Genomic DNA, 13,336 nt, shown 5'->3' with positions numbered 1-13,336 from the left:
AGAGCAGTTTCGCCTGTCTGTGTAGAGATGACCCTTCCTGTAAGATGTCCTGGATAAGAGGCGATTCTCGCACAGTACGTTTTATCTCCCAGCCGCAGGTGGGAGTGACGGCTGTGTGTGGTTTGCCTCAGCTTCTTGTTGTGTTGCTTTATTACTTGGCTGGATGAGGCTGCATTTGGAACTGTAGATCTTGTTAAAAATGTTTCTTAATAGTCAAATTGTAAATGTCTTTAGATAAAATCTCCAGGATATTTGAGAAGTAGTAGGAAAAGGCAAAGAACTGAGTTGTCGCAATTCGTGTTTGAAGACAACTTTATGTGGATGTGTATACATTTGTTGTTTGATTATTGTCAATTTGTTCTTCAAAAAAGTGGAATAATGAGCAGTCTTTTGGGAACTCATGGCTATTTTTGGCAGAATTCTTCTTGTTAGTATTCATAATATTTCTGTCATTATCTCATTGCTCTGTTTCTAGTCTTTTGATATAGTTTGTACTTGTGATTTTCTTTTTCTTAGTTTTGGGTACTTAATGAAGAAGAAATTTTAGATGAGGTATGAGAGAATAACCGGACTTCCCTGGTGGCTCAGTGGTCAAGAATCTGCCTGTAATGCAGGAGACCAGAGTTCAAGCCCTGGGTCGGGAAGATGCCCCAGAGGAGGGCTTGGCAGCCCACGCCAGTGTTCTTGCCTGGAGGATCCCACGGACAGAGGAGCCTGGTGGGCTGCGGTCCCGGGTCACAGAGCTGGACGGGCCTGAGCAGCGGCAGCAGAGAGAATAAAATTTTGATTCTGTATTAAAAGATTACGTCCAACTTGCTAATGCTGTTTGGGTTTTTTAAATTAAAAAGAATTCCTTAAATTCAAGATTAATTACAAGTAGTTGAATTAGATACTGTAATTGTTAAGGATGAATAAATGTCTCTCGGCTTTCTCATTTTTCTCATTGATATCTGAATTTGTACAGTTTTCAGAGTCTTTTTATCATTTCAATATTAGTGACTTTTTGAGTCTCATGTCCATTCAGTGGAATTTCACTAACCGAAAATATTTGGTAAATTTTTAGTTGTCTTTGTATGAATGAAACCCCTAAGGTTATACAAAATGCAATTGAGTATGACTGAGTTTAAATCAGACCTTTGTGATATATTTGTGTCTTAATTTAGGTTGGTTGAAGACCTTTGATGACTACTTTAGAGAGAAGACCCAGTATATTTTTAATAATATGGTTGTCAAGTTGAAAGAAGACCCCCGGAGAAAATTTATATGGTCTGAGATCTCTTACCTTTGGAAGTGGTGGGAAACTATAGATGCTCAGAAGAAGGATGCTGTTAAAAGGTTTGTTGTTTAAAATTATTGCTTTTTGAAATTAGGTAATATTAAATACATTAATTTTGCAATGAAACATGTGTTGACTTTTCAGAAGGTGAAAATTCTTAGCTTTATAAATGAAACTTAAAATATTTCTCCATATCCTTTTATTACCTTGATTCTGGTTCATTTCTGAAAAAGTGACCTGAAACTTCTCCATTGAAATTCTTATGTTCCAGCTTTGTCCTTGCGATGGAATTACTACGTCAGAGGGGCTTACTGTTTTAAAGATTTTCTTCTGAAGCATATAAATCAGAGTGATCCCTGTAAGGGTGGTTTCAGTGTGTTCTTCATTTAGAAATGTACCAGTTTCTCTGCATATTAGCAGATGAAATTCTTTGCATATTTGCAATGTAGTTTTTTCTAAAACATGTCAATTTAAGTATTGGAAAATTTGCATTTTTGATTAGTGATAGTGTTACATGTTTTCTCATGTATGCAGGCAGAACTTTTTGTGAACTGCTTGATCATGTACTTTCCTTACTGATTTCTGAGAGCATTTATGCACACATATGAACCCTTTTTTTTTCCTGAAGCTTTAAATTCCTTCTTAATCGTCAGTGTTTGACAGACAGACTTCAGAAGCTTTTATGAGTCTAGCGTGTCCATCTGTTTTCTCCACGCTGGCTTTCCTGCCATGCCCGAGCCTCACCCTGCTGAGGAGCAGGCCTCGCCCCTCCAGGGCTCTCACCGCCCCGCTCCGTAGCCTCTGGCCTGTCCTTCGCCGTGGCGCGCGGGGCTTCTGCTCTGCCGTCTCCCTCCTCTGGCCGCCCGCCCGGCTTCTGGGGGTTGGAGGGCTGTCTCAGCGTAAGCGACTTTTCACCTGCTTAGTGTCCGACGTGCACCGCTTGCTGCCTCACTGACTGTGTTAAGTGCCTTACAGGTGATAACTGACCATCTCTGCATAATCCCGTGTAGTGAGTCCAGTGAGTATCCTGACTGTACAGTTGGGGTCACCCAGCTGGCCATGCCACACTGCTTACCGTCCAGGCCAGCCTCAGCCCCATAAGCTGTTCCCTTACACATTCATTCTTTCCACTGACTTGAAGTGCCATCTTTATTGTATTTAAATAAGCATTGATTTCTGGGCTTTCTGACCTCTTTGATAGACTTTTCTGTGTAACTGTAATTGTTGCAAGCTTATGAGGTGTTTCATTAACAGAAAGTTTAAATCTTCCCTTATTTTTCTTTATTGAAAAGTTCTTTTAATAAGTGACTGCTTAATTTTCCCAGAGAGCTTTGGGATTAATTTTTCCTACTCTATCCCCCAAAAAAGAGGGGGAAGATTTTGAGAGGTATTGACCTAAATGTTTAAAGGCATTTACGGGAGAATTGGCTTTCCATTATTATCTATCGATCAGACATCTTTTCTTCCCTGATAGCATCCTTAAAATGCTTACAAGAGAGGTCAGAAGACGTCAGGGGTGAGGGCTGTAGCTCTGAGAGGCCTTCACTCACCAGGAGTCGCTGCGGCGCCCAGAGGCCGAGCTCTTCCTCGCTTGCAGTGTGGCCACAGGAGACGGTTGTCAGCACAGTCTTCCAGTCAGTCATGGCAAGCTGGCATTCCAAGACACTACATAAGATGTATTGACTTTTTAAGGTGAAATGTTAGCAGCCAATTTAGATTAACATGCACACATACACATCCTTAGTTAAAATCAAGCTACCCACTGGTTTGCAACTTTTCAAAAATTAAGAAATACCCCGTAACGCTCTATGGAATTGGTGCTTGTCAGATATGTAAATTTTTTTAACTAAGTTTAAAGATAAATTTTTCTGTCTGTCTAGGTCTTACGTTGCTCCTTGAATATAAATAATGCTTTATAGTTTCTTAAATTACTATTTTATAGCGTTTTACTTAGATTGGGCAGATTCTAAGATTTTATTCCACGTGTAGGTTCTTTTCCTTCTCGTTTGGTGTGGCCTGACCATTTTTTAATCTTGATTAGATCGGCTGAAGCTCTGACTAGTTTCATTCGTTTTGTACCCCCACTTGTTTCCTAAAAAACTTTTTTGCACTTTACTGATACTTACTCTTGACTTCTCTGTTTTCATTTAATTCCTTCTGCCTGTTTTCTAACTAATGCTAAATGGCCCAGTTGATTTGCTTGAACAAGAAATATTTCTCTCTCTGTGTTTGCCTGTTAGCACTGCTCTTAACTACAATTCACATTTTTATGTGTTATTTTGTTAATATGATATTTTTTCCTAAATCATCTGTAACTGTATTATTGTTTTCTTTTGCCATATATCTGGGTGTGTATAACTTATTGTTAAATTTTTCATCTGTCAATTCAAATACTTTTCATCTTATCTGTTCTGCTCTTACTAATTAGTTTTTATTTCATTTCCTTATAATTCAGTTATCTAGTTGCCTCTGTTCTCTCTTTGGCATTTGCTTTTAGTTTGTTTGTTATATTTACTGCATTTTATGCGATTTTTTTCAAGGTTTTTTCTTCCCACTTCACATTCGATTATCGGTCATGTAGAGCCTATTCTTTTCTGGTTTTAACTATGCTTTTTAATTACCCTTTAGCTCTGGATTCTTTATATTGTTGTTTATGTGTCCAAACGTTTTCTCTTCTTTTTTTTAAACCCATCCCATGAGGAATAACGTGTCCACACCTGGAATCTGTTTCGAAACAGAGAGTGTGCCTTGAATTGCATCCCTTTCTTTTCTGGCCGGACACTGCTGCCCTCACATTCCCCTGGTTTCCGTTTAGGAAACGGTCTCCAAACTCAGAAGTCACACCTTTCACTTTCCTGCCCCAGGTCAGACAGGTCAGCTGTTATCTGAGCGCAGCTGGTCAGTCTGTTATTTCCCAGGGTTTTCAGTCCTTGGACAGTGATGCGAAGGTAGGCAGGTGAAAGGAAGGGACCGGATGGAGGGAAGCTTGGGGCCACCCCTTGTAGCACGGGTTGTTCGCAAGAGGCTTCCTGCCCTGGGGCAGCCCCTGTGTGCCTGTGGCGTGCCTCCTTAGTGTTTCCAGGCCTCTGTTTAGCCTGGGCTTGTAGCTTGCCCTCAGTCCTGGGTGCCCACGGCAGCCCCCAGTACATTTCCCGTTCTGAGTCAGTCAGTGCTGCTTGTGGGCAAGAAGCTGGCTGGCGTGCTCTTGTGTTCAGCCACTCAGCTGTGCCCTGCTCTTCATGACCCATAAGCTGCAGCACACCAGGCTTCCCTGGCCTTCACCATCTCTCTGAGACTTCTCAAACTCATGTCCACTGAGTCAATGATGCTATCTGACCATCTCACTCTCTGTTACTCTCTTCTCCTCTTGTCCTCACACTTTCCCAGCATCAGAGTCTTTTCCAAAGAGTTGGCTTTTTCAATCAGGTGACCAAAGTATTGGAGCTTCAGCTTCAGAACCTGTCCTTTCAGTGAATATTCAGGGTTGATTTCCTTTAGGATTGACTGGTTTCATCTCTTTGCAGTCCAAAGGACTCTCAAGAGTCCTTTCCAGCACCAGAGTTTGAAAGCATCAATTCTTTGGTGCTCAGCTTTCTTTATAGTCCAACTCTCACATCCATACATGACCACTGGAAAACCATAGCCTTGACTTAGACGGACCTTTCTTGGCAAAGTGATGTTTCTGCTTTTTAATACACTGTTGAGATTTGTCATAGCTATTCTTCCAAGAAGCAAGCATCTTTTGATTTTGTGGCTGCACTCACCATCTGCAGTGATTTTAGAGTCCAAGAAAATGAAATCTGACACTGTTTCCACATTTTCTCCATCTGTTTGCCAAGAAGTGATGGGACCGGATGCCATGATCTTTGTTTTCTGAACGTTGAGTTTTAAGCCAGCTTTTTCACTCTCCTCACCTTCATCAAGAGATCTTTAGTTCTTCACTTTCTGCCATGAGGGTGGTGTCATCTGCATATCTGAGGTTATTGATATTTCTCCTGGCAATCTTGATTCCAGCTTGTGCTTCCTCCAGCCCAGCGTTTCACTTGATGTACTCTGCATATAAGTTAAATAAGCAGGGTGACAACATGCAGCATTGACATACTCCTTTCCCAGTTTTGAACTAGTCCGTTGTTCCATGTCCATTTCTAACTGTTGCTTCTTGACCTTTCTACAGGTTTCTCAGGAAGCAGGTCAGGTGGTCTGGTATTCCCATCTTGTTAAGACTTTTCCACAGTTTGTGGTGATCTACACAGTCAAAGGCTTTATCAGAGTCAGTGAAGCAGAAGTAGATGTTTTAGCTGATATATTTCTCCTCAAATCCTTTGTTGGAGAGCAGAGTTCCAGAAAGAAAAAAAAGAGACACATAGTTTTGCTCCCATTATTTTAAATTCTGAGCTTATACTAAGTGGCATTACTGATAGAATTTTTTTTTTTTTTGGACTGCTAGTGTAACGGTTATGCAATGGTTTGTTTTTCCCTTTTTGAAGATGAATCTATGGATTAAATGTCTGTAGCTAAATTTGCAAGCTAGCTGTTGCAGAGAAGAACCTGTTAATTCTAGCAGAGTTCTCTGTGAGCTTTATTGTCCCTGAAGAATACCAATTGATTATGGGAATTTAACAGAAATATAGCTCAAGTGATCTTCATGATACATGCTAGCAACGACTTGTTTGATTCTTCCCTCTGTGGTAGCAGTATTCAGCTCTATAAGCTTTTTAAAATGAGAAACCTAGTTAACTAGAAGGAGATTCATGCAGACAACATCTACCTTCTTTATTTATGTGACTCAATTTAATCAAGTATAGTCATGGTTCCTGCATGTAACACATATACGGTGGATTTAAAAGAAACTGCCTTGTTATAATCAGCCCATTTTCTGTCTACTCTTGTTTTATTTTGAAAATAACTGGTATGTTAACATTCTTTTCACTTTTTAAACTTCGTATTTGAATATTTTTTAGCTAAATTCAGTTTAAATACTGTGTGATATTTATAATACATAGAAATGTGGACCCTTTTCAAATAGCTGAAACGTTAGCCTTAGCATTTCCTTTGACTGTCACCCAGCACGTTACATATTCATTTCCTCTCTGGGCTCTGAGATAGTGAAAGAGTTTTTACATAGCATTTGCTTCTGCTATTGAGACCAGTGTTCAAGTGAGAAGCCCATTGAACTGTTGGAACCAGTTTATGTGTTTGCCAGTGTCTTGACCAACTTCTCTGTGTGGACCTCTGATATGAAATAAGGCTCCAAATGTATGTGTTAGATATTGTCTTGACCACGTTTCTGGATTGCATTTCTTTGCCAAGCCTGCAGTCTTTCATCTTTCTACCATTCCCTTACATCTTTTTTCCCTAGGTTTATAGTTAAGTAAACCTTCTACCCTGTCCTAATAACTATCTCTGCTTATTGAAATCAGAGAAATGTTTGAGGTTGCTTTCTTAAATAATACAACTGCAAACATATTGCAAACTTACATACATTCTTTATCTTGAGTTCACTTGGAAAAATAACCTTTAAAGTTCTTACACTAGCTAATTTATTATACATTTTATACAGGTCAGATTTTGTGGTGTTTAACCAAAGGCTGCTATAAAATTTGCAGAGCAGTGAGAAGTTACAGTGTGTCTTGTGATGTTCAGAGTAAACTGCAGGTTTGGATCGAATTTAGAGCCTAAAGATACACACGTTTCATCAAAGGAGTCAAAGCAGTGCCTGCTGTCTCAGATGGCTTTGGTTCTAGTAGTGAAGCAGAGGTGCACTTTTATTTCAGAAAGTACCTACTCCATCCCAGCACCCGCCCTCCAGTCCCGGCTCCTCCCTCCCCCCCTTTCAGTTCTTGGCTGGTTTCCACTGCCACAGAGACAGGCAGAAGCCTGGGGCAGAAGCCTGGGGTGCTGACGAGTGTTCGTCTGTGGGTGCTTTTCAGCCCTCCCCTGGGGGTTTCTTGGCAGCGCTGACTGACCGCTCCATTCGCCTTGTTTTGTCTTCCGTGCCCCGGAGCTCTTCTCCAGCCCCAGGCATGTGTGACTGAACAGAGCTTTCTCCTCCCCCTGGGGACTCCCTCCTCTGCCCCTTCCAACACATTCCAGCTCTCACCCGTGGGCAGCGGCTGCTTCTCTTCTTCAGTCTGCGGGCGATGCCACAGTGTGCAGGCTGCTTCCAGATCTAAAGTTCCAACCTCACTTCCTCTTCTTCCCTAGTCGAGGGTAGGAGTAACAGCTAACACTTACCGAGTGGTCACTCTACTCAGTGTGGAAGGCGTATTCTCAGCAGCGCTATGTATTCGTTCAGCTGGTCCTAGGTCATTCCTGTGTGCTAAGATCCTGCATTATCCTCATTCTCCTGCTGAGGAAACCAGGGCAGAGGGGGTCAGGAGGGTGCCTCGGGTCCCAGCGTATGAGCCTGCCCGTGTCTCTCCTTGGCTTCAGATGCCTCAGTGACATCCAGCGTCCAAAGGCCCAGCTTGGCCCCTCCGCTGGGCACGCCCTTGCTCTGGCCCGGTTCCTGCTCGCCTGTCTGCCCTTCCCTCCGACACTTCTCCCCTCATACCCTGCTCTAAGCCCTGCTGAACCATGTGGATGTCCTCAGTCACAGTTATTCTCTCCTTCTTAGGAATTTGCTCATGAGTTTAGCTGAGAATTTTTTTTTCCCTTTTGTGCATTGGATAATCTCAATGCTGTTTATTCTTTAAGACTCAACTGAAATATTACCTCACCTCCGAAGCCTTCCCTTATTTTCTCCATCATCTATTCAGCAAGTATTTACTGTGCTAGATTCCAGGGATACAAGAAATGAATTAGATTTACCTGGTCCCAGCCCTCAGGGCAGGGGAGGGAAGACAATGTAATTAACACAGAATCGCAATAAAGTCTTTCCTTCTGTGGAAACAAGGGGGTCTTGGAAAGCTTCCTGAAGCAAGTGATAGTCAGGTTACAACTGGAAAGGCTCTTAGAATAGCCAGTAGCAGAGGTGGGGAAAGGATTCCAGGTTATGGGAGGAGAATTGTGATTATGGGACAGGATTAGCAAGAACATGGCCTGTTCAGACGCTTGAAAGAAGTTTATTAGGCTGCAACAGAGCAGGGGAAGGTGTGTGTGCAGGGGCTGAGCAAAGTGTAGTCCTCAGGGAGATGCAAATTAAAATTGCTACAAGGTGCTATCCGAAACCCCTGACAGGGGCCACAGTCAACAGGGCTGACAGCACCGAGGCTTGGGAAGAATGTGCGGCTAACTCTCTTACACTGCTAGTGGGAATATGACAGGAGAAACCTACTTTCTGAAAGGCTGCCTGGGTTTTCCAAAGTTAAATATTCATCAGCTTTCCAAGCCCTTCTTTTTCCGTAGAAGGAACTGCTCCTTGTGATGCACTTTTCCTTCCCCTGTCTTCCCTCCCCTGCCCTGAGGGCTGAGACCAGGTAAGTCTAATTCCTGGGGGCTCCCTCCTAGGAATTTATCGGAGAAAAATAAAAACGTATTCACAAAAAAGACTTACATAGACATTTTCATAGCCCAGTCTCTTATAATGACTTCAGGCTGGAAACAGTCCAAATATCCATCAACAGAATAATGAATTAAAATTTTGTGCCATATTTAAATAATGAATTACCACTCAGCAATGAAAAATAATGGTACTGAAATATACAGAAATATGGATGAATCTAACAAACATGTTAGCAAAAGAATCCTGACAGCAAAGCATGTTGTATAACTCTGTTTTATGAAGTCTGAGAGTAGCTAAACTAATCTATTGGGATATAAATCACAAGGTAAGAATGTCTTTTTTTGGCTGTTATTGTTGGGGGGAATTGATTGGAAAAGGGCAGAAGGGACATCTCTGAATAGCTTGTGTCTTATTTTTGGTAGTAATAGGGGTACAATTTTGGGCAGTAACGGGTATAAACAGTTGTCAAAATACATCAAACTGTGCACATGTATATTATGTGTTGCTCTGTCTCAATTATAAATACTTTAGCAAAAATGATCAGCCAGAACATAATGATATATGTCTATGTATTGACGTAGAAAGATGTTTATGGTATATAGTATTAAGTAAAATAAACTGGTTAAAAACTATTCTACCATTACCCTTTATGTCTTTATAGAAGGACATTAAGAGTGAGTTTTTCAATTTTATTCTTCAGCCTCATGTATTTTCTGATTTATTTGAATGAAAATTTTATTGTTTTTATTTTTTTAAAATGAGAAAATGAAATATATTTATTATACAATGAAATATTTAAAGTATATCATTGAAATTTTACAGAAACTATTAGTTAAACCATCTAATATGATAAATATTCTTAAATGAAATTTCATGACTATTTTATGCTATAGTTTTGTTTTTTTTTAGTGCTTAAAAGAAATCAGGGTAGTATGGCATTTGTAGTTTAGAAAAAAGTTTAATTCATATTATGTTTAACATAAGTCTGAACATATAAAGGGTACACAGTGAAAGATAAGGTGCTGGCTGCTGTTTCTTTGTCATCTAAATCTTCACAGGAGGCAGCTATTGTGATCAGGCATATATAATTTACAGAGAAATAGGAAAAGATACGTTCCTGTACGTATGTGCAGAGACACATTCATGTGTGTTAGGCGGATGGTAGCATGCCACGCACACTGTGCTCTGTTTTGAGTGCACCTTTTTTATTGTAGTAGAATGTATATGACCTAAACTTTATCATTTTAATGTTTCTGTGTGTGACATTCGCTGGCATTACATATATTCACATGGTTTTGCAGCATACCCATCACCCATCTGCAGAACTTTTTCCTCACCCTGGGCTGAAATGCTGCGCCTAGTACACAGTCACTCCCCAGTCCCCTTCACTCTGGCCTGGCAGTCACCGTTCGGCCTCTGTCTCTGGCAGTCCCACTCCGTGGGTGGAATCATACCGTGCTTGTCTTTCTGTGTCTGCCGTGTTGCACTCACCATAATGTGTTTGGGGTCCGTCCGTGCCGAAGCCTGTGTCAGCTGCCTTCTCTTCCAGGGCTGAATAGTCTTCCATGGCATGAATATGCTGTGTTTTGCTTATTTATTAATCCGTCAGTGGACATTTGGATTGTTTCTACCTTTGGGCTATTGCAAAATGCTGCTGTGAACATGAGTATATAAACACCAGTTTGAGGCCTTACTTTCAGGTCTTGTGTGTGTATACCCAGAAGTGGAATTGCTGGATCCTGTAACAGTTGTGTGTTTAGTTTCTCACAGAACTCCCATACTGCTCTCCATGCCAGCTGCATCATCTCACCTTGCCACTAGTGGTGCTTGAGGTTTCCAGCTTCTCTGCATTTCTTATCAACACCTGTTTCCTGTTTCTCTTTCCTTTCTTCCTTTCTTTTTTATAATAGCCATCCTAATGAGTTTTGTGCCATGCTTTTTAAACTTAATATGTCTCAGAGAATCTTTCAGGAAACTTTCTTTTTTAAAGACTGTATGAAAGTCTTTGTTATGAGTAGGCCTTAATTTAACTTCTCCTGGTTAACAGCCCTGTATTTTCTTTTCCCGTCTTTTGTGGATGCGTGGAGTGTATCTTTATCTTTAGTGTGTACAGTCAACCCTTGATAGTCCTCAGAGGATTGGTTGCAGAGCCTGCCCCGGATACCAAAATTCTTATATGAAATTGAGTAATATTTGCATTTAACTTATACACATTTCTCCTGCATACTTGAAACCATCTCCAGATTACTTATAATATTTAATACAATGTAAATGTTATGTTAATCAGTTCAGTTCAGTTCAGTCCCTCAGTCGTGTCTGACTCTTCGGGACCACGTGAACCACAGCACGCCAGGCCTCCCTGTCCATCACCAACTCCCGGAGTCCACCCAAACCCATGTCCATCGAGTCAGTGATGCCATCCAACTATCTCATCCTCTGTCGTCCCCTTCTCCTGCCCTCAGTTTTTCCCAGCATCAGGGTCTTTTCAAATGAGTCAGCTCTTTGCATCAGGTGGCCAAAGTATTGGAGTTTCAGCTTCAGCATCAGTCCTTCCAATGAACACCCAGAACTGATCTCCTTTAGAATGGACTGGCTTGATCTCCTTGCAGTCCAAGGGACTCTCAAGAGTCTTCTCCACACCACAGTTCAGAAGCATCAATTCTTTGGTGCTCAGCTTTCTTCACAGTCCAACTGTCACATCCATACATGACCACTGGAAAAACCATAGCCTTGACTAGACAGATCTTTCTTGGCAAAGTAATGTCTCTGCTTTTGAATATGCTGTCTAGGTTGGTCATAACTTTCCTTCCAAGGAGTAAACGTCTTTTAATTTCATGGCTGCAATCACCATCCACAGTGATTTTGGAGTCCAGAAAAATAAAGTCTGACACTGTTTCCACTGTTTCCCCATCTGTTTGCCATGAAGTGTTAATAGTTGTCAGTAGAATGTCAGTGCTATGTAAATAGTTGCTAGTGTGCGACAAATTCAATTTTTGCCTTTGGGACTTTTTGGAAACCTTTTCTTTTTAAAATTCTCCTTCAGAAGTTGGTTCAGTTTGGGACACAGACCCTGTGGGTGTGTAGGGGCTGACTGTGCAGTGCTTTTGTTTGTTTCTCTCTATTTTCTGACTCCATTTTAATGAGCATAGATAAAAGGATATGTGCATTCTAAAATTTGATAGTTATTGCTAGTCTTAAGTAACAATATCTTTTTCTAAACATCCTTGACATCACAGTGTGTTGTACAACTTTTTGATCTCATTGAAGTTTTAATTTGCATTTCCTCATGAGTGACATTAAACTTCTTTTCATTTTTAGCAGCTTGTTATTTCTGAAATACCTGCTTCATATCTTTTGTTTGCATTTCTTTGGGATTGTTGGTAGTCTTTTCTAATAGGAACACCGAGATTTAAATGGTTAGCAAAACAGATATGATTCCTGCCTTCGTGAGCCTGTAGTCTACTGGGGGACAAAGACCGTGAACATGAAAATGTGTTATTAAATTTTGTGAAAAGTGCCATGAAGAAAACTTTTGGATTTTATGCAAGATAACAATTTAGGTGGGGTTTGGGTGGAGTGTGTTGGCTAGAGAGGGCTCCTAATGGATGCATCATGAGCCAGTGAGGCAAATATTGGGAGAGGGTCCTCCAGACAGAGAGAGTGTAGACTGCAACCTCAGAGACAGGATACGGTTGGGGTGAAGTGAGGAGGAGATGAGGACAGATGGCTCTCTGGCCGTTTGTCCCTCACATGTCCTCTAAAGATGGGCAGCTACAGCACTCAGAATACGGTAATTTTCCCGAATTGTCATCTGAGGAGTGTGACGACGAAACTTACTTTTACTCTCCTATTAGATACTCCTCATGAAAGGCATATGAATCAGATAATCTGATGAGCAAATGTTTTAAAATTATTAATTGATTGATTGGGAGCCTCCATCTTTTTAAATTTCCCCTTTAACTAGTTTTTATTTGAGAATGAATCCCTGTGTATCATCATGTGTAATCTCGTATTTCCCTGGGTGTATGGTTACAAATCCCACCCGTCTTGTCGTGTGAGGTTAATTTGTGATCCTTTGATGTCGGCAGAATGACGCACTGTTTGCTGTAATTTATCTGTAACAGCTTCCCCGTTGGGGGAGGAAAGCTCTGTGCGTCTGTCCTTCTGTGTGTGACCAGAGTCTGAATGTGTGGTGTGTCTATGTGGGGAGAGGGACCCTCAGAGAAGAGGGCTTGCCGCTTCCTGTGTTTGACGAGTAAATTCACTCTTCACAGCACAGTGAGCTATGGCAGAGATGCTCAGCTACTTTTGATCAGTATCTTCTACAGCTTTTTATATCAAGCTTTCAAGCAGAGAAATTATAGAAAGAGAGAAGTGCATAGTGGCTTACAGATCAGCTATTTCAAAGCGTGAAACGAGCGTGGTGTTGGTGGTGAAAGTTGGTGCCTGGCTTCCCATTTTCTGGACTTGCTGCCTGTGCATGCGCCTTTCTCGCCGTCTCTTTCCTTGTCTTTCCGTTTGTTTCCAGATCTGTTTATTAGGAAATGTTAGGAAGGGCATTCATGCAAAACCTTAACCAGCAACCAGAGACTGTCTTGGCAGAAATTAAACAATGA

At 41.2% G+C, this 13,336-nt stretch overlaps 1 protein-coding gene across 1 annotated transcript in view; it reads left to right on the top strand.

Moving 5' to 3' along the window:
- Window positions 1-13,336, top strand: part of MAN2A1 (mannosidase alpha class 2A member 1) — a 157,817-nt gene that overhangs the window by 25,089 nt on the left and 119,392 nt on the right. The window contains exon 3 of the mRNA XM_040239693.1: window positions 1,164-1,335. Within this exon, the coding sequence (XP_040095627.1) occupies window positions 1,164-1,335 (172 nt within the window). The remainder of the gene's footprint in view (window positions 1-1,163; window positions 1,336-13,336) is intronic.

This window comes from Oryx dammah, unplaced genomic scaffold, assembly GCF_014754425.2.
Source record: "Oryx dammah isolate SB20612 unplaced genomic scaffold, SCBI_Odam_1.1 HiC_scaffold_5, whole genome shotgun sequence".
NCBI classification, from domain to species: domain Eukaryota; kingdom Metazoa; phylum Chordata; class Mammalia; order Artiodactyla; family Bovidae; genus Oryx; species Oryx dammah.
Note: the sequence above shows the minus strand (reverse complement) of the source record. Positions and strands in the feature narration are given on the sequence as shown.